Below are 21,249 nucleotides of genomic sequence, written 5' to 3'. Positions count from 1 at the left end.
CTTTATTGTTGGTTTCCTTGATCCCTACATATCAAACCATAATGGAGCAAAGTCCATTTGACTTAAAAAATTAGACATTCAATGAATGTTTTGTTCAAAGTCTTATTCCCACCTTCTACCATATACAACTTCATCTTCTTCTCCTGTTTTAAGAATCTATTTTATTTGTTTCCTTTTATTTTCCTCTTTTTGAGTAAGTTACTCTTAATTTATTTGCTTCCACTTGGCATCAGCATAATGGTCTATTTTTCTGCTTCTTACAAAGGTGCCCCCAGGTCTTCTTTCATTTCAGCCCATATGCTTGAAATACTTCAGCTGATCAGAAAACTATTATCTTTTCATTCAGATGTGCGACTGAAACATAGATCTTGAAGCCAGCAGCAGTCTCTACACCCAATTTGAGCAGAATGCTTGCTGCTACTCCTTCTTTTGCTCAATTTTATCTCATTGTCACAGTAATTTATTTTCTTTATTAGTTTGTTTACACTTGGACATTTAACTTCATTAACTGTTTTGAGGACATGGTTTAGTGGCCATGGTGGTGGTGGGTTGACGGTTCACTTGATGATCTTAGAGGTCTTTTCCAAACTTAATGATTCAACAAAGTTCAACAAGGCCAATGAGGTTCAACAAGGCCAAGTGCCGGGTCCTGCCCTTGGGTCACAGCAACCCCATGCAGCGCTACAGGCTTGGGGAAGAGTGGCTGGGAAGCTGCCTGGTGGAAAAGGACCTTGGGGTGTTGGTCAACAACTGGCTGAAGACAAGCCAGTGTGCCTAAGAAGGCCAAACGGCATCCTGGCCTGCATCAGAACTAGTGTGGCCAGCAGGAGCAGGGAGGTGGTTGTTCCCCTGTACTGGGCACTGGTGAGGCCGCACCTCGAGTCCTGTGTTCAGTTTTGGGCCCCTCACTACGGGAAAGACACGGAGGTGCTGGAGCGTGTCCAGAGAAGGGAAACCAAGCTGGTGAGGGGCCTGGAGCACAAGTCTTGTGAGGAGCGGCTGAGGGAGCTGGGGCTGTTTAGCCTGGAGAAGAGGAGGCTGAGGGGAGACCTGATCGCTCTCTACAACTGCCTGAGGGGGGTTGTAGTGAGGCGGGTGCTGGTCTCTTCTGTCAAGTAACTAGTGATAGGACAAGAGGAAATGGCCTCAAGTTGTGGCAGGGGAGGTTTAAATTGGATATTAGGAAAAATTCCTTCACCGAAAGGGTTGTCAGGCATTGGACCAAGCTGCCCAGGAAAGTGTTAAGTCACCATCCCTGAAGTGTTCAAAAAACACATAGATGTGGCAGTTCAGGACATGGTTTAGTGGCCATGGTGGTGTTGGGTTGACAGTTGGATTTGATGATCTTGGAGGTCTTTTCCAACCTAAACAATTCTACAATTCTACGATGCCAATATATAAAGGGGCCTTATAAGAAAGATGGAGAGAGACTTTTTACCACAGCCTGTTGTATCAGGAGAGGGGGGTAACTGTTTTCATCTAAAAGAAGGTAGATTTAGATTGGATATAAGGAAGAATTTTTTTATAATGAACATGGTGAGACAGATTGCCCAGAGAAGCTGTGGATGCCTCATTCCTGGAAATGTTGAAAGGCAGGTTGGATGGGGCTTTGAGCAACCTAATCCAGTGGAAAATGTTCCTGCCCATGATTGGGGGGGGGGGGGGTGGGGGGGTGGGGGGGTGGAACTAGATGATCTTTGAAGGTCCTTTCCAACCCAAATCATTCTATGATTCTATGAAATAGTTATTCTGTAGAAAACAGAATAAATAAAACACACCCCCAAGGATTCCCTCCAAAATAAGCATGTTCTTTGATTTGGTTGAATTCCTTTTAAAAGAGTGGGGTGCGTTTCTTGTTGGAAGCTCTATTGTACTTAATACAACAAACTCCTGACCCTCTTTTAATCCTTTAGGGACTACTTCAGTACACTTGACTCTAAACTGCAAGGCATCATCAGCATCAGTCCAGACCTGCATACAATTATATTACTTTATCTGTAACGTGGTACAATCTCTTTTGATCCAAGTTACATTTACAGCAATTTCAATGTGGTTTTGGTGGGGTTTTTTTGACAGCAGAGATAATTGTCACCCTTTGCTAGTTACTGCAAAACATTCAGATTACTGGTAAAAACAAAAACAAGCAAGCATAATTCTAAAAAAGTCACAAACCATTACAATAGAGTACTCAGATGTAACATTTCTTTTCTAAACAGATGTTTACTTTTTAGAGAAACTAATTCAGTTGCACTAAGGTATTTTTCAACGACCAGACAAATAGCATGATGTTTCACAGAGGAACTATGTGTCACTGAAAACTCCATTTAAATCCCTCTTCCTCAATGTTTTAGCATCAACTTAAGAGTCTTTAGATGGCCATGCATTCAGAAAAATGCACAAATATAACCTTGTCTTTTGAGAGTATGAAGATATTACGCTTTTACTTATCAAAATTATGCTGGGGAAAACCTTCATAGAAGAGACAATCCTACCAGCAGAATAGACCTTTAAGCTATTTTGAAGCAAGCTGTGACAGAAAAGGGCTATTTTGCCAAAATCACCTAAAGTGAAGATGAGGATGCGTGTGTTTGCTTATGAACACCCTTTTAAGAGCTGACACACTAAGATTCCATTTCTTTCCTGTTGCTCCTAAGGTAATTTCTCAGATGAATTTTCCTTTGCAAACTTCATTAGCAGCATGGCACTCGAGTTTCACAGTTAAGTAATTTCATTGCATATTTTTTTTTCCAATTATAGTGATAGCACTTCATTAGAAAACATTCTTAAAACTAATCAAATAATTAGAAAAAAAATCTTACGAAGCAGAGAAAAATCTCAAGACTCTCGTGCACATATATATTAAAAATGACTAGAGGGAAATGTCTTATAAAGATGTTCAGTAGATGGATTTTCAGAACTTACTTTATTCCAACATAGACTTACCATTATCACATGCATTAAACCAAAGAAGATCCATGTCTCTACAATGACTTAGTTTAATAGATCTAGCTTTAAACAAAAAAAAAAAAAATAAATACATGAGACAGATTAGAAGAATTAGAAGAACTCAGTGGCAAAAAAAAACAATTAAACATAGCAACTGTCATTGGGAGACTGACCAAGTATTAAAAATCCAGGCAGCAGAATGACCCATCCTGTCCTACCCACAATATTTTGGAAGTGTTATGAATCTGAATAAGTCCTGGTTTTAGATGAGCTCAGTGGCTCGAAGCTGAATCACTATATATAGATACATTCCAAGTCCAGTGAAATTGACCCAATTCCTTCCTCCATCCAGAAACCCATTTCAAAAACACTGATGAATAAAATTCTTCCTACGCATAAGCAGTTTACATTTATCCATGGTGGAAAGTAATTACCATTGCACACACAGCACTGCTTTTTGCTATGTAGCTTCCTGGAGTTTACAACAATGTTTTGATAGTAAACTCTTCTCACTTACATATCAGCTTTAAAAAAAAAAAAGAAGAAGAATCAGCAATTATTAGCTCTTTTGTTATAACTAGGACTTGGGATTGTGAGTCTGGTCATGTCTTATGAACCTTATAATTTCTTAAGCAGGATGAGAGATGGGGGGAAGTTGATATTATCTCTTCACTGACTTCAAGATTAAGAAAAGCTTTAGAAGAGGGGAAATGGAATTATTTGAATATAAGTATGATGGGTTTGGCCTAAAAAAAAAAAAGAGACATACATCTCAAATAGTGAATGCAAATTGAAGATGCAGGGTTGTACAGAAACTAGATCCTCAGACAGCTGATGACAAACATCCAAAAAGCTTATTAAATGGAGATAAACCTGACTGTTTGTTTACATTTATATTGACTTGTTTCTATAAATATCAGTAAACAGCTATATTGTGTACTTTAGGAATCCTATCAGTTACACAGTGTGTTATCTGAGATCTGAGGTGGAAGTATCACTGGATGAGCAACATGAACCAGGTAAATTCTCAGGACTGCTATAGAATAGCAGAGTGCCTGATTCCCAAGAGTTTATGTATCATAATGTATTAAGTCCTTCGGTATCTTTTCACCAAGAAAGAGTCCCATGTGGTCCAGCACACAAATGTTCAGACCCAAATGAAAAGATTTTCTCAAAGCCTGTTCCTCCATCTTTGTAATTCAAACCAGCAATAAAATAATCCAGTCAAAGTTTAAGAAACTTAGCCAACAATGAATTTCAAGCACTATTAGCGACCACATTAATATAGGTAGTCTTCATATACTCCTCTGAATATACTTACAATACTACTTATCTAATACTAGAATCGACACTAGGCTGTTATTGTAGTAGATTGTTTGGGTTTTTGTTTGCTAAGATTGCTCTTTTTTTGCTCAACAGAAATATAGAAATTAACTGCTTGCATAAACATTTACTTGCCACTCATTGTTCTTGCAATGGAGAAGCAGTTTAGGCTGCTAATGGAATATCAAGTACAGACATTGAAGGATCTTGCATGCAAAGAACAGTTTAAGTGCACCCCTAACCTCTCCACATACCACAATAATGTTTTTAAATGGATCAAAGAGTAGCTGAGAGCAATGGAAAAAAATCTCATCAACTTTTATGGGTTTTTGAAGCAGTTGAGCAATTCCACAATTCCCATGTTTTTCTGGAAACACACTTACTGCAAGTGTCATTGACAACTGGGAACTTTAAACACTATTTCCGCTCTTCAGAAATACTGAAAGACATTTGTCCTACATCTGTTAAAATACATATCTTTAAGAACTTACAATAAATATTTACCGACTCCTACTGTGTCATTAGCATATTTATCTGAGCTGCATATTAAACAACAGGGCATTTAAAATGTTAAGTTTTCTGCTGAGAAAGGAAATACTAATGAACTGGGAAACTGCCATATAACCCAACATAAGATATTCTTAATAAATATAGCAGGATATATAGATGTTCAAGCCTATGCAAAATACTCCATCCACTGTTAATTCTCAGAAGAATTTACTTCATGAGGAGACTTTTCCACACGGAAAGAAAATTAGTATAGATCATAAAGAATCTTTGCATATCGCACAAAGTCATTCTTAACATTAATCACCTCCTCTAGTATGACTCGCATACCAAGATAGTCAGACTTCCATAGGTTCAATGCTGGTCAAGCCCTTACTGAAGTTGGTGTACAGTTCTTCCAAATCTGGAGCTAACAAAACTTTCTCATTTAGCTACACAATAATAGCTGCAGTATTTTTGCTGGTATGCTGGATTGGAATAACATAGTTGGCTCTAAGACAGTATCATTTAAATATTAACCACAACATTTTTGGAATGAATTACGTGTTCCTATTTTGGCAAAAATGGATTTTTACAGCTCACATTAGTGCCTTTGAAAGTAGAAAGGTATCAAATTACACATTATACTAATCAGCTTCCAGTAAGCATAAGTCATACTGCATAAAACATCTGTAATAATTATTTACGTGTACTAAAGAGATGTTACCGATTTAATATTAGAGGTTTTGTTAAAAAGATTCAGGTAATAATTTTATAAATGCCTATTTTGTACATAAACTTTTCTTGTGTTCTCATTCACAGTATAACAGAAGTATTATGCAATATCAGAAAGTGAAACCAAAGAGAAACAGTGCAACTGCCCAGCACTGCTCTTCTCTTCAGGAAAGGAAGCAAAGGCATGGTGGAAGCAGAGGCCCGAGTTCCTTTATTCTTTCAGCTTTCATTACTCTCCAGTGGTTTCATTGGACAGGCAAAGATATTTTACAAGATTAATCAGAGTCACACAGCTGGTTTCTCAGCTTCTCCTGGTCAGCAGAAAAGCTGTATGCCTTATTCCTCCAACTCACCTTTGCCATTTAGCCGAAATACAGGGACTGGGGTGCCGAGTAAGCAACTACCCCTCAGTATTAGGTATTGCAGCTGGAGCACCGATTGAAGGATGTTGTAGTAAGCATCCATTTGGGTAAGTCACTGCATTATAGTTCAGATCCTGGTAAGCTAACATAATTCCCTGTTCTCCTGTTATTTCCACTGTGAAAATATTTAATTTTAGTCTAATTTCAGTTGAGTACTTTTGGAGACCTAGCTTAATTCCTGCATTCAAATAAGACCATAATAAATAACTGTTACAAATGAGCTATTCAGTAATTTGTCCCACTGAGCTTAACTGTCCTTTTCAACAGCTTTCTCTGACTTTAAGTTAAAAAAAAAGAACTTCTAATTGCATAATAAAGGCTTCTTCAAAAATACCCGGTGTTAAGGAGCCAGCATCAGAGTACATGAACCATTTCTTTCCATCCTAGAAGAAATCCTACTAGGTGGTCTGTTTTATTCAAAACAGAGTCAAATCTTTAAACACTACTAAAAAAAAAAAACTATAGGACCCATACCATTTTCATATCTTAAAAAAATTTCTTTTCTAGTGGAGTTAAAAATTAAATGTACAAATGAACAGCTACATAAGTTAACAACCTTTCCAGCAACCTGGAAAGCTGGTGATCAAAGCAGAAGTGTATTATTCTGTCTCTTCCAACAGTGCATGATTAAGATTTAGAACTCCTTGGCACATAGCTCTGCAGATGCTAAAAGTTTACATGAGAGCAGAAAGCAATGAGACAAATCTGTTGAAGAAAAATCTTTCAAGCACTTCTCAGCACAGACAAGTCCCAGGGCCAAGGCTTGCTGGAGGCTGGGAAAAGTATCATGAGGGAAGTACTGCTACATGCTTGTACCATTTGTATGACTCTTTCTCAGGCATCAACTGCTGGAAGTTGTCAGGATACTAAGCTAGACTGATCTTTCCTTTAAGCTATCATTGATGTAAAAGCATCCAAATACAAGTAAATATTCAATGGAGGTTTACATGTTTAAGAAGTTTTGTTACCATAGAACTCTAGAAGCATGCAGGAGTCAAGCACCTAAATAATGTATAGATCCGATCCTAACCATGCCCAAATTAAGATAAAGTACCACTGCAGAATTTCCACAAGGTTTGAACAACATGCATGAAGAGACCTTGGGTTTTTTCCTAAAAAGATATATGCCTTGTGTTTTAGAAGTCAGGAAGAAATACTGACTACAAATCTAGCCAGGTAAGAAAGCGAGGAGAACAAATGCCGACTTTTCAGCATCCTGTAGGATACACAATGAAAGAATTGCACTAGAAAAATTCAGCAATTTAAAGTAAAAACAATTACTACCTCTATTATGAACACCATTCAAATTAACGCACCAAGTCAGAAATCAACCCTTCATACACACCCCTCCCTGAGTCTTTCCTAACAGTCTGTCTGGATCCTTTGCATACATAGGATATGTTGACAAACCAATCCAACAACACACTTCTCCCAAAATAATTCAGAAATAAAAACCTTTAAAGCCAGAAAGTATTTCTCAAACCAAATGCAAAATCAAGTAAGACCTAAACCTTCTGCAGCTACATAAAATGAAAGCCTCCTTCAGCATTACTGTATTGAAATGAGCTTATGATTATTCCATTAATTCTTTTGCAGAATCAAACTTTCTTCACTTCCAAGAGAACACGATTGTGAAGCCATGTGATAGCATCCAGAAAAAAAAACAGAGAAGTCACCACACCTTGGGAAATAGCCAGCTTTGCTTCTTGGGTTTTGTTGGGGTTTCAGGGAGGGTGGGGGGCAGGTTGGGTTTGGGGTTTTTTTGAGGGGGAGGGTGGTTTGGTTTTTTTCTACAAGAAAAGAATTTCAACAAAGAGTTAAAAATTAAACAATATAGCAAGCTTATATAACAGATTCACTGAAGTACCATGGGTTTACTTTTTTTTTCTTTTCTCGTAACTTTAAACAATGTATTTCTCAGCCATATTTTGAGTAATCTTCCTAAAAATAATTTTCTCCATTCTAATCTGTCGAGCTGGTTGAAAGAAGCCATACATTTCTTGTTCTCATCCTCAGTCCAAATTAAAATCACTTTTGCAGAAGAGCATTTCTATTTAATAAAGAAAAAAAAAAAGTATTTTTTTTTTTACCTTTGCATACAGATGGAGAGAAAAGTTTCCCAGTCCAAAGAAAATAATGGATCCTGCCATCTAAGCTATGCAAAGACACACTGAAATTACAAGCTTAATATCATAACTTTAGTGAGGGATTGATGGCTGCAAGCTTTTTCCTCAAAACATCTTTAAAATAAAGGCTCAGACAAATTGACATCATACGTATATTCTGTTTAATGCTCCTTCCCAAGACTAATTTATCTATGTAATACTTAATAGAAAAACAGACTGGAGCATATCTTTTGCATACAGTATCCTTGTTTAATGTTGATGGTATTAAGGCAACACTTTAGAAAGAGCAGGCAGATTTTTAATGGTCAAATTTGCAAATCTATCACAGTAAGGCTCTCCTTGCTCCTCCCAATATAATTTTTAAGTATTTCACAGTTGTTTTTTCCATATTGTAACATCCTAATTCTTGTCCTAACAAATAAGTTTATTGTGACTGGCTGGGATAACAGCATTATTTTAGTTCCTGTTAAAAGATGTGCAGTTGCATTGGGAAAAATGAAAAAACTAAATTGTGCTGTAGTTTACGTGCACAACAACTACACAATGTTGGATAGTATCTGTTCACAAGCACAGTGTTTTCTTTTTTAATTTCTGAACTGATAAAAGAATTGTCATGCTTTACCTGTGATTTCATCTCATAAAGCGTAGCATCCTCTGGAGTTAATTGAAGTGCTTTATCCCACTTTTGAATAGCCTCTCGGTACCTGTAGTTGAAACAATATTACAGTCTCACTATATTTAAAGATATTAGATATTTCTATTTATATCCTGACATTGTCCTAAATAAAGTGCCATGATTTTTTCTAACCATTTCCCTATAAGACATGTTGAACTGTTTTCAGAAACTGGCTATTTGTTCTTCTGACCAAATGGATGCTAAGTACTACTGTAAAACCGGCCTCAAGAGAATTTACAAGTCAACAGAGGAGACCTATAGCAAAGCAATGACTTGAAATCTTGAACTAAGTCCAATTCCCCTCATTGTCAAAATCATCCTTGGTGAGGCATAAAGAAATAGAATCTGAACCCAACATGGCTTGCTACAGTCATAATTTAAAATTTCTTTTCAGTCTAAAAAGGCTGAAACATAGGAGTTACTTACCCTCCTGCATTTCTGTACTGTAAGATACTAAAGACATCTGAATAACTTTGGTATATAAATATAAGGGAGTTGAAAGTAAACAACTATACTGAAATCACTCAACTTTGGGAAGGTATACAGTAGCTTCATAATATGTTGCCCTTCCCTACCAAACAGAACAAAACAGAAGAGTTGACCAAAACCAATACAAAGTAGGTCTTTGTCTTAAACAAAGAGGTAAAACTTGGAGAAATGTATACTAGGGTTTCCAGAGCAGTTACATGAAGACTTTAGAAAGTTCTGAACCAATTGGGAATAGAAGAATAGATTGGAAAAGCAATGCAACTGAAGTAAAACTCTCATGATGATTCAGCTATTATTAGTTTGTAAATGACACTGATAAGTATGATGTTTAATTTGAGTGCTAAGCAAAGGCTGTTTCAATAAATTTTCACATTTCCTCAAAGTTTAGCCACCAGCTGTGCATTTGTCATCTCAGTTCATTCCCCATGGGCAGGTGTTCACACTAAAAAAAACATCACCACATATTCTACATACATCAGCAGAAGCCTTAAGCTGTCATTTAGTTAACAAGAACTACTTTTTGAGTAGAAGACTATAGTTTTGTTCAAGACCTAGCACAGACACAGCATAAAAAAACCTACATGCATAAGAAAAGTAAGGCCTCAGCTCAGTTAGGTGGTGTCATGGCCATGCAGCAAGGCGCAATGTTGTGTGTGTAGCAAAAAAATTTAGAAAAATAGAAAAACAATTTTGGAAAACAGAGCAAATACAGTAATGACATCAATAACCAGAAAGGAAGGAACAACCCCAGCATTCTGCAAATAGAAAGATATAAGACAAAGTTGCATTTCAGGAATCTTCATTTTTACTTCTACAGAAGGGACATCATTGCTCAAACTGTCAATCTGAATGGGATAAAAACTCCTAGCAAGAACATGCCACCTCTGAAAGGAGCGCCAAATATAAGCAAACATTGCCTGAAATCCTGTTGGGTTTTGCTGCCAATTTGTCAACAGTCTGCCAATAGAACATAGATGGGCAAGGGAAAGGAGGTTGTCCATTCACAGAAATGCTGTGCTAGGAGTGTTCTGTGTATGAATGCTCTCTGCCTGTGAGCCTCAGAAAGTGTGATCCAAGAGAAGTGATGACGGAATGCCGGATTCGCTTCCCGGGACTAAGAACACAACGGAAGAGGGATGGAGACGGAAGATTTGTCTGCAGGCAGGTGCTGAACCGCCTGCTCAGAAAGACTGACTGATGACTAGCAGTTTACAGTGTGGAGATACCCACTCAGCTGTGAAATAATTGATCTTCTCAGTGCATTTATTTCCTTAAAAAGAAAGTCTGATAAAACATGACTGTTCTATTCTTTTAAATGTTCAGGAAAAAAAGATGTTTCCATTGTTGTTCCAGGAAAAACTAAGGACACAGTTCTTAAGAGAAACTGAGCCATGTTGCTCGCTCTAGCAATACAAATTCAGGAAAAAATTCCTTTCTATAAAGACAGTACATTAATCAAAGAATCTTCTACCTCATTCTTTTGAAGGAAAAGATTATATAGTATACTAAATATCAAATGCCTTACTGAAGAAGTTGCCTGGGGATAAAAGATACAGTTGTAAACTCAAGATTCCAGTAAATGTTTCATGAAAACCATAAACCTTGGCTGAAATAAGAAGTGACCTAGCACAGGGGTAGTATTGTAAAATAAATAATTTAAAAATAGATCATTTTACTGTCTCTCAGAATCATTTTTGACCTGAATTGTACAACACCTTTACCATTATGAGGAGGGAGAATTAGTTTTGAAACGGAAAACTTCAATATAAATATGACATCTGCTTTGGGTTTAACTGACACATTTAATGAGCATTCCATTTGCTATTCCCATTTCTTTTCTTAGCAAGTAAATATGCTCACATACAGTTGAGTGACTAGCAGGTAGCAAGCTTGTATGCATCAGCTGAGCTGCAAAAACTGCCATGTCAGAGCTGGCAGAAGTAAAGTAATGAATTTTAGCTTAATGCTGTTCCACTAAGGTCTACCGCAGCTTCTTCCCATATGCCTGATATGGAAAGAGAGCACATGTGTTCAGAACACATGCTTTGGCACAGCTGATGCACAGTAACATGCATTTGAATATTATGTCTCTTCAGAAAAATGGGTATGAAACCTAGCATTGCAAAAATTAAAATAACTTGTATCAAAAATAACAGCTCAGAAACAAGAATGAGACTCAATAATAGCAGATCCATCCACTGGTGATGCTATAAACCTTCTTCAGAAACCTTTGATATTTATCAAAGGGCAGATTAATCCCAAGCACTAGCTGGCTGGGGGCCTACTGACTGGAAAGCAGCTTTGCAGATAAAAGACCTGGGGGTCCTAGAGGACAAGAAGTTGAGTAGGATCCAGCAATGTGCCCTTGCGGCAAAGCAGTCCAACAGCATCCTGGACTGCCTTAGCATCACCAGCAGACAGAGGTGATCTACCTCAGCTCTGGTGAAACGATGCCTGGAGTCCTGGGTCCAGTTCTGGGCTGCCCAGTATAGCAGAGACATGGACATACTGGAATGAGTCCAGCAATGGGCCACAAATGATGATTAAGGGCTTGGAGCATCTGTCATATAAGGAGAGGCTGAGAAAGATGGGACTATGCAGACTAGAGAAAGGAAGGCTCAAGGGGGGACTCTTATCAACGTGTAAAAAATACCCAACTTTGGGGGGTGGGGGGCAGGTAAAGAAGATGAAACCAGACTCTTCTCAGGCATGCCCAGTGACACGACAAGAAGCAACAGGCACAAATTGAAGCACAGAAAATTCTGTTTAAACATATCTCCATCATTGGAGATACCCAAAACCCAATGGGATAACATCCTGAGCAACTTGCTGTAGTTGACTTTGCTTTGAGCAGGTGTTGGAGTAGAAAATCTTCTAGGGTTGCTTAGGATTATATGATACTAAGACATCAACAACCTCAGTGATGCATGATTTAAGACAAAATATGATTATCACTTGGCTAAGTGAAAATTAATTTTAAGCAAAATATAATCTTATAACAGACCCGTTAATTTTTACATATCTGGGATTACTGTAAAAACTTATCTAATGTAGCAGTAAAGAAGACACAGAATATTAATAATGGGCATATTTTGATTTTATAGAGTATCAAATTATTACCACCAGCAAAGTAAAAGCCTGCTCTGTATATACATTTTAACTAAGCATCTAAACTCCACTAATATAAAGCATTTTTTAGAAAAGAGTATCACATTTTGAAGTATTTAATTACTATTTATGTGAGTATAGAAATACAGTACACTTAATTTTATCTGCCCACAGTGACTTCAGTAAAATAGTACAGCTCACTACAAAAAATTATACAGTTATAACCAGAATTTAATTATCATTTTCTCTTCAATGCCATAAAAAGGAATCAATTATTAAGAACTGGATACATCTGGGGTGGCTTCAGTGTGGAAGACCTGATGGATCTTGCCAACTTTTATTTAACGGCATACAAAATCCCACAGCTCCCCTAAAGTACTACAACTGCTCTCTTCAGATGTGCTACTGACCATCTGGGAGCTATACAGACTTGGCACACTTTACTACAGCTTGCTAAACATCTGAAACAAACATCTCATGCTTACACTTCACTTTTTCAACACAATTTCTGGGAAAACAGGATCTCTTGAACTCTTAAAATCCTTAAAACAAATTCATATTTCCATAAAAAATATTTAATTGGAGGCTTCTGGGTAGGAAAAAAACAAACCTTGTGCAAGTTACACAGAGATCAGTTTCTGAATGATACGTATGTGTATATATAAAGCTAAAAACCATCACTGCATATCACACAGGATCTAGAGTCCTGTAACTTTACTCCAAAATGCTTGCCACGGTTGATGCTTCAGGAACAGAGGGAATGCTCAGAGTGACACTGAAAATATCTGAAGACATACTGAAGAGATGAGACGGTATCAAATTCAGACAAAAAGAGACGGGCCTGCAGGAGAGGCAGAGCACAGAGTAGAGTGTCAAGAGAAGGGATGAGGCAACATAACTCCTGGGAATTCTTAGACACTTGGAAGGACACTCCTACAATCAGATGTTACAGGAGGATGAGGAAAAACACAGTTAGAGCTAAGGAAGGGAAGAGGAAAACAACATTTTAAAAAGAATATAGCTAATTGTCAGATATTCATATCATATCATAGAGGATGAACATGAACGGTCTGTGGCCACCAGAAACACCAGGTAGTACAATTTTAATCTAGTGTAGGGTCAAATTCAGACTTTGGTGGAAGCTAGAGAAAGAGAACACTAATCAGTAATTATACAGAGTACATAACAAGGAAAGAGAAATGAAAAGCCAAGCAGAAGCTAATTGCAGGAATACACTTCCCTTTATAAGCTGAGAGATGATACAGGGTGGGACTGTGGGAGAAAAGATTCAAAGAACAGGTAAAAGCAGGAAACTAAGAAGAATAAAGGAGAATGAACATAACATGGCTTTTTTGTGTTTAACAACTTCAGAGTCCTCTAACCCAGCTAAGTTCTTTAGAGTAAAATACTTCCTCTGCTGGAGATGGAGAGTGACTCGTATGGCACTTTACAGAAGCATCTAGAGAAGAACAGCATGCAGGAACCAGCAAAAGGAAACCGTTTGCTTAAGTGCGCACAGAAAATTCTTGTCCATAGTTAGTGCCATACAGCACATTTAACCTCACTGGTAACCTTCACAAGTTTAGTAGGTCTTTAAACACATGAAGTACAATAGCAATGTTCTTCTGAAGTCTTAGCAACTCTACAATTATTTTTTTTTATTGCAGACAATTCTGAGTTCTGAAACTATTGATGAATCATCATTACTGCAGCTCAAAAGCATAGCTATTTTATGGTAAATAAAGTATCATACGTTACTTCTGATTATGCAGGGAGAAAGTTAAAACTGACTGCTTTATTATCTACTAAAACTTCCAATAAAACATTTTAATTTAACAAGCTGATTTAGGTATGGCCACACCACAGGTGAAGACATGCATGACAATGGCACCTGACCATATACATGTTCTTGGCCCACAGTAAAGGAGAGATAAACACAAATTTGCTGTAACCACCCTTCAAGTAGGTAAACTGCACTGAACTGACCACAGGGTAAAACAGCATGAACATAGCTAATGCACATCATTTCAAAGTATAAGTATTCATCATACTATTCTTGCACATATTAGATCCCTCAATATCAGGTGTTGACGCGTGGACACCAGTAGTGCATATAGTGAAAGTAAGTCTGATTTACACAGCTGAATATTTTCCCATGCAGCAAATACAAGGTTCTGTTACAAGTAATCAGCTGAATGTACCACAAAATTAAATAGCTATGCAAGTACTTTAAAGACACTTACGTCACTTAAGAACTTCCACAGGAGAACAGATGGCAAATACCATTTCATCACATGCCAAAAGCAATAACCACTTATCATCATGCTAAATTACAAGAACAAGTTTTTAACTTGAGTTCCACTCACCATTTTCCTAATCTTTATTTCAGCTGCACATGTAAAATCAGGATTCTAGTACTGTCTCTGAGAGGCATTCTCTCTCATGTGGGCATAATATTTAATTTATTCATATACAATATGAAAAAGTAATCTCATTAAAAAATCACCCATTTCTACTTCATAATTATTTTATTGAGACCCAGGAATGGAATATATTCCAGTAAATAATTTTAACAATAAATGGCAAGAGTTAATGCAACAGTACTAGATAACAACGGGGAGTGAACAGTGCCTATATTTGAGAGTCTGCCATAAGATGTCTTTCACAAATACGTTTTATATTGAATTGTGAGCTGAAAGACCTGCTGCCTTTGACTTATTTCGTACCCTTCTTTACAATCTGGTGAATCACTGATTCATGGTCCACCTTACTCAGACAGTGCACTTAGCTCTAAGGAGACAAGAAAATTGGCAACACAAATGCAACACATCCAGCTGCTAATCAATTCTCTTGCTGTTAACTGAAGACTATTTTCGTTCCTGTGCCTTGTACAATGGCACTATCGGTGTGGCGATTTCAGGGCTTTGTCCTCAAGGAGGGCTTTGGAAAGCATGTATGTGCGCATGCTTGTGTTTATTCTTCAAACGTGAACTAATTATAATTACTTCAGCTCTGACTAATATAGAATTATACAGTTGATCGACAAGCACTGGTTGAAGCAAGACCAAAGCACATATTTTTCTTTTAAAAAATGCTTTATATTCAGGAAAAACCCAAGTAAGTTGCACACTGCTAAACAAAACCTTAGTCAAACCTGCCAGTCACGTGCAAAATCAGAAACTGGGTGCTCTACAGTTTTGTTTCTGGCCTTGCTGCAGAATCTCCCTGGATCTGGCACTGCTACTTCACATTTTTTTCCTGAAAATATGGATTCGATATAAAACCTACGTAACACAGAGGAATTTACCTACCTGCAGTAAGAGTACATAATAAAGACTGTCAGAAGCTCAAAGAAATAAACTGCTAATCACAAACACTTCCTTATCTTTGCAAGTGATCCTACAAAAATGCTCAGAAGAGTCAAAATGATTGTAATCTTATTTGACAAGTTCAGGCTAATTTTAATTACGAGTGGTAGTATTGAGAACTTTGTAGGGTAATTTTTAAGTGAGAATGGTTAACAGCACAAGTTCTCCCTACAAGCTGTTAACATAGACACCAGGATATTATACAGAGTGGAGGAACAGAATTGGAAGAATTTATTATGCTTCCTTCAATTAAGCAGTGGTTTTCCTCATTTAGTTTGTCATAAAAACCATAAGACCCTACTGTCTCTGACTGCATACCTGATTAACTACAGAAATATTAACAGATAGACTGCAGTGAGAAATATTTAGATTTTTATCATGTAAAAGTTAAAAACTACAGTATGCATAAATGTTTGACTTTAAGGAGAAGTCAAAAGAAATTAGATTATTTCTATCTGTACTCTATTAACATGAAACTGTCAAGTAATTACAAAACAGAACATAAAGAGGGGTGTAAAAATACACTGTGAAAGATCTGAATTCACCAGTGCGCAATATTTGAGAACTTCTTTACAGATAGGCAAACATTTAACCTGTATTTCTCCAGTATCTATAGTTTCGTTATATAACATACCTGTTTGTCTTAAACACATAGTACAACAATCATTTTTCTATTTTAAAAGGTAGTGCTAACAACAGAGCTGTTCATACAGAGGAAATAACAGTTATATTCACATATACTGTAAGTCATATTAAGAGTGCTTAGGAACAGGAATTGCCAAGACCTTCCACATCACTGAGAAATATTCTTACACAAGAGAACATTTACTATGTCATACAACTACTGTGTTTAAGAGTATTAAAAAGAACAAATATGAATTAAAAAAATTCCATTTTCAAATGCTTTCATGTTCAACATTAGTGACAGATAAGACAACTGGTAAAAAAATGAAACACCTAAGGAACCCACTACAGGGTCTAGAAGCTGCTTTGCAACCATCTATAAAGACATGGAATACTTTGTTAAATTCCAGCCTTGCAATTTAACATAATTAAAATCAGGTATTGACTGTCATTTTATGGGCAGGAGCTCTCTAGAAAACCAAAACAAACAGTGACAAATAGGAGCAGAGCTGTAGTTTACACATGAAAATTCAAATCAAGAACAGGAGTACAAGCTCGATTACTCCTGAACCTGTCATTTCAATATTTAAGCAATAAGAACATACCATCATAACCTTGCAAGCTTCAAAATAGAAGCAATTGTATAGTTTCAGTAAAACTAAACCACTATTTTAGTATCCTAAACAAAAGCTGCAAATTAATATATATCAAGTATCAGATGTTGCAATAGTTACAATATTTTAAGTATTCACAGAGAAGTAATGTATTTTTATTGCGGAAATGAAGTTTTAAATACAAAGCTTTAGTTCCTCAAAATAGTTTCAACAGTAGTTCCCCTCACAGCAGCAGGAAGAAAAATGCAGAAGAAAAACTGTTATGCTGCATTTGAAGCCATTCTGAGGTCATATTCTCGTTTTGAGAATTGTTTAGATAGCCTTTAGAAACATAGTAGAAGAGCTAGAATGATGGGTACCATCTGTTTTCTTCTTAGTTGAGTAGGCATTTAATCCTTTTAACCTTTTAATTATTTGTCAACAGGTGGCTGACAGCTCTGTCTCTCTTACCTCATGTTAGTATCCTACTGGTCCTCAGAAATCAAGTCACAGAAACTAGGGCAAGAAGTCAAGAGCTGTCAACAGCACCAAAAAAAGTTTCTGGGATTTAGATACCAGTATTTCTTTATCTTTCTCAAAATGACTTATTACCAAAATATGATTCTCAAAGGTAGCATTTTAACAGGGCAAAACATTTTGAGGGAGACACAAAAAGCAACAGTCTGCTCACATTCTATTCCAAGAAGTTCCATTTCTTCTAGTTGACATGCTCTTGTTATCTGTACTAAAGAATGTAATTCCCCTTCATTTTCTTTCCCTCTATTACTTCTGGCCTCTTTACAATGTTTGTTGATGTCAACATCACAGAGTAATAATGACAGAAGTTATATACAAAAACAGAGAGAGATAAAGATGGAGGAAACAAGTAATTCTCTATGGCATTTTGAGACTTAAAGGGCAATTTTAATTTATTTTTCATGAAAGTACCAATAGGTTAAGTAGACAGGTAACCTATAAACCTCCCCACATAGCTGAAACGACTAGAAAGTATTGATGTAAAACAACTATAAAGTACCAATGCAAATACTAGTCAGCAAAAACCATCAAGTCTCCCGAAATAAGTGAAACAGATGTGTAATAAACAGTACAATAAACCTACAAGGACATAATATACACTATAATATACACAGATAGAGATTGTACAGAGACTGAATGTCACCATCCAGAACTAAAAGAATGTATCACACACTTTTAAATCCCAAGATGACTAACATGCAAGTCATATACATAAAAGTGGCAAGAAGAGCGGGAACTCTCGCTACCAGCACTACAGAGACAAGGAGTGGCGAGCCTCGGTGTCACTAGGCAAATATGTTCTACAAAGGGACAGATCAGGCAAGTGTGTGCTCCAATTTCCATGACAGAGCTACTTAGTCACTTACAACACTGTTATGTTTCTACTGATAAGCAACCTTACAAGAACCAACAGATTCAGACTGATAATTTTTGTTGGCAGTGTGATTTTGCATACACATAATAGTGCCTACCAAAAGGCAGTAACAGCAAGAACTGTTTGAACTATCTCCTTCAATTTTTTCCTATCATAGCACAGCACGAGATGCAAAATAAAACATTAAAGATTCAACAGAAGATTAATATGTCAGATGTTTTTAACTACATTAATTACTGGATATAAATACTTAAGCCATTTAGTCCACTTAGTTAGGCTTCTGAAACCTAAATTCTAAAATTAAGTCTTCCTCCTCCTCTTATTTTATGACTCAAATTCTATGCTCCACCTAGCAGGGAACATCTACAAAGAATATTTTGAGTTCTGGAAGAACTCCCTTTCCATCAAACTACCCATAGATTTATAACACACTTTCAGAAAAGTAAACAGAACAGACACTAGTTTGTTGCAATAATGCACACAGCTGTAATGCATCTGTGAACTGGAAGATGCCTTCTTCTGGAGAAGAAAAAAAAAAACGGAAGCAATCAAAGTTTGAAAGCTTCAGTGTTGCATCTGGAGAAAGGATCCATGTCTCAGCCATAAAAATATGCCCCTTAACATTCCTTACTACCTTCTCTCTTCAAGCATGAGGTTGATTCCACTGATTAGATAAAAATTAAGTCTGACTTGCAAAAGCCTTCTCTGTCTACAAATCCTTTTCCTGGATTTAATGAAAGCTACAACCCACAAACTCCAAGAGTGTCAATGAATTTTCTTCAGACTGAGAAATATACTCACCTTGGTGGTGTTTTTCCAGTTTTGCTCAATATTTAAAATTTCTCTCTCTCAATCTCTATTTACTATCATAATATGACCAAAACTGAATAACTTGTGCAGCCTCACAATCAGTTAAAATATATTCAAAAATTACAAATTACCCAGAAAAAAAAGCCAGGTTAGAATTTTCTCCCATACTTACGCAATGCTTGTTGTCATAGTTCATACCAGTAATTTACATAAATCCTTTCAGCTTTATGACAGCAATTTATTCTTTAAATTAATTAGGACATTTTAATATTTATTATTCTAATTTTAGTATTAATTTCTTTCATTCTGTATGTCAACAACACTTCTAAAACTTTTTCCAGTATTGCCTGGAATTCCTTTCTCACTTTGAATCCCACAAAAGAAATCGGCTACCAAAACAAGTAATTTCTGAAACCTCGTTCATTCAATTGCACCCACAATACAGAAGTATTGGAATTCTGCCACATTTTTGAAAGGCAAATACAAATTTCTTAATATAAAGTTGTAAAGTCATTCAAAGTGAGTCCTCAAAAGTCATTCTCCACTCTCCTCACTTCAGTCTACTTTTTTGCCCCTGCTTTGCACCAGTATAAAAGCTTTTGCTTCTGAAACCAAGTCAACAGTCTAATTCAGATTGTGACCTGTCCAAACATTAGGGTTTTTTAAAAACACCAAGCAGTTCCCCAGTGTAATTCTCCATTTGGCTATACGAACACAAAGAAGAGAGCTTTATTTAGGCAGCAATGACACAGCTATATTGTAATGGTTTCGATAGCTAACGATAGCTAAACTTTAATATCTCATGTTTGGATATTGGAGAAGTTCATAGTCTTTACTAAACAAGACAAATGTTGTGATAGTCATGAAACTGAATGCATTATTTTAAACAATGGCATCTTTAGCAAATAGCTTCCTACCATCTTCATACTAACAGCTCTACAAACAGATTTTTCTATGTGGCAGTGATAGAAAGATGGTCTAGCAAGGGCTGACTAAAACAAAATTTGTTTTCTATATTGAAAAATTTTTATTTCAATCTCAATATGCGATCCTATCCCGCAGACAGTTTTATTTTCTTTTATTAAGACCCCATTTACATCCTTTTCGAAGTATCAATAAATATTAATCAAATTCAGATCAGAAATGCTCTTTGAAGACTAGAAGTTGAAATACTTCACTGAACTAGAATTCTATTTTAGAACATGCAATACCTCAAATAACACGTCCAGGAAAATAAGTTACATGTGAGCAATACCAGGGCAAGTTAACTCTTCCGTTTGTCAGGTGGTTTCACTAACAGGCTAAAAACAATTAAAAACATCTATTGCAACATCCAAATCCACTGAGGGTGAATTTATCATCATCACAACAGCAAATTGCCAGGAAAAGGAAAGCTTATATTAAAGCTTCCAGACAAATACAACTTCCTATGGAGAAGTCTAGACTGCAGAACTCCTTTCAGTAAGTTTATGCTATTTAACATATTTAACAGGTGTCTTCCATTTTTAACAGTAAAATAGGATTGCAGAGACAGCTGAATACAAGTCATTATTCTTTTCCAACATCTCTTATCCAAAGAGCCTAGTGAAAGAAAAAAAAACACTCTACAGCTATGAACTGTATTTTGTCTTAACTTTTATTTCTTCATTTTTGCAGAAGACAAAAAGCTTAAGCCACAGTCTACTACACTAGATTTTTATTACCACCTGACAGGTCAAAGACAAAATAAACAACATTTTTTAAGATTTGCCATTTAGTTGCTAGAGCCAGTAAAACTCCAGAGACTAGCGTGAAAACATGTCCATTACATACTAAGAATGGCAGCCTGTAAAAACTACCAGTTTGAACTGGTTTCAAAATAGCAAACTTCAGTTCTTCATGAAAACAAAATTTCTATGACTGTTTTTCAGAAAGTAAGAAAGAGCGGAGGGATGCATCATCTCTGTCACTATATGGTATCAGTGTACCAGGCACCATCCAGAGGTAGAAAGGTATGGTTTTGTTTAAAACCTTTGACTTATGGTATTTAAATACTGTATTAGAAAACTGAACATGATATTGTAAATACCATGATTCTTTTCTTGAGATTGGGATGGATGCACTGGTCACCCAAATGACTGCAGTAAGAAAAA

At 36.5% G+C, this 21,249-nt stretch overlaps 1 protein-coding gene across 1 annotated transcript in view; it reads right to left on the bottom strand.

Moving 5' to 3' along the window:
• TTC33 (tetratricopeptide repeat domain 33) overlaps positions 1 to 21,249 on the bottom strand; it is a 49,907-nt gene that overhangs the window by 15,043 nt on the left and 13,615 nt on the right. Inside the window, exon 3 of the mRNA XM_049794800.1 lies at positions 8,661 to 8,742. Coding sequence (XP_049650757.1) covers positions 8,661 to 8,742 — 82 coding nt within the window. The remainder of the gene's footprint in view (positions 1 to 8,660; positions 8,743 to 21,249) is intronic.

Source organism: Accipiter gentilis, chromosome Z (assembly GCF_929443795.1).
Source record: "Accipiter gentilis chromosome Z, bAccGen1.1, whole genome shotgun sequence".
Classification (NCBI taxonomy): domain Eukaryota; kingdom Metazoa; phylum Chordata; class Aves; order Accipitriformes; family Accipitridae; genus Astur; species Astur gentilis.
This window is presented reverse-complemented; position numbering and strand designations above follow the sequence as displayed.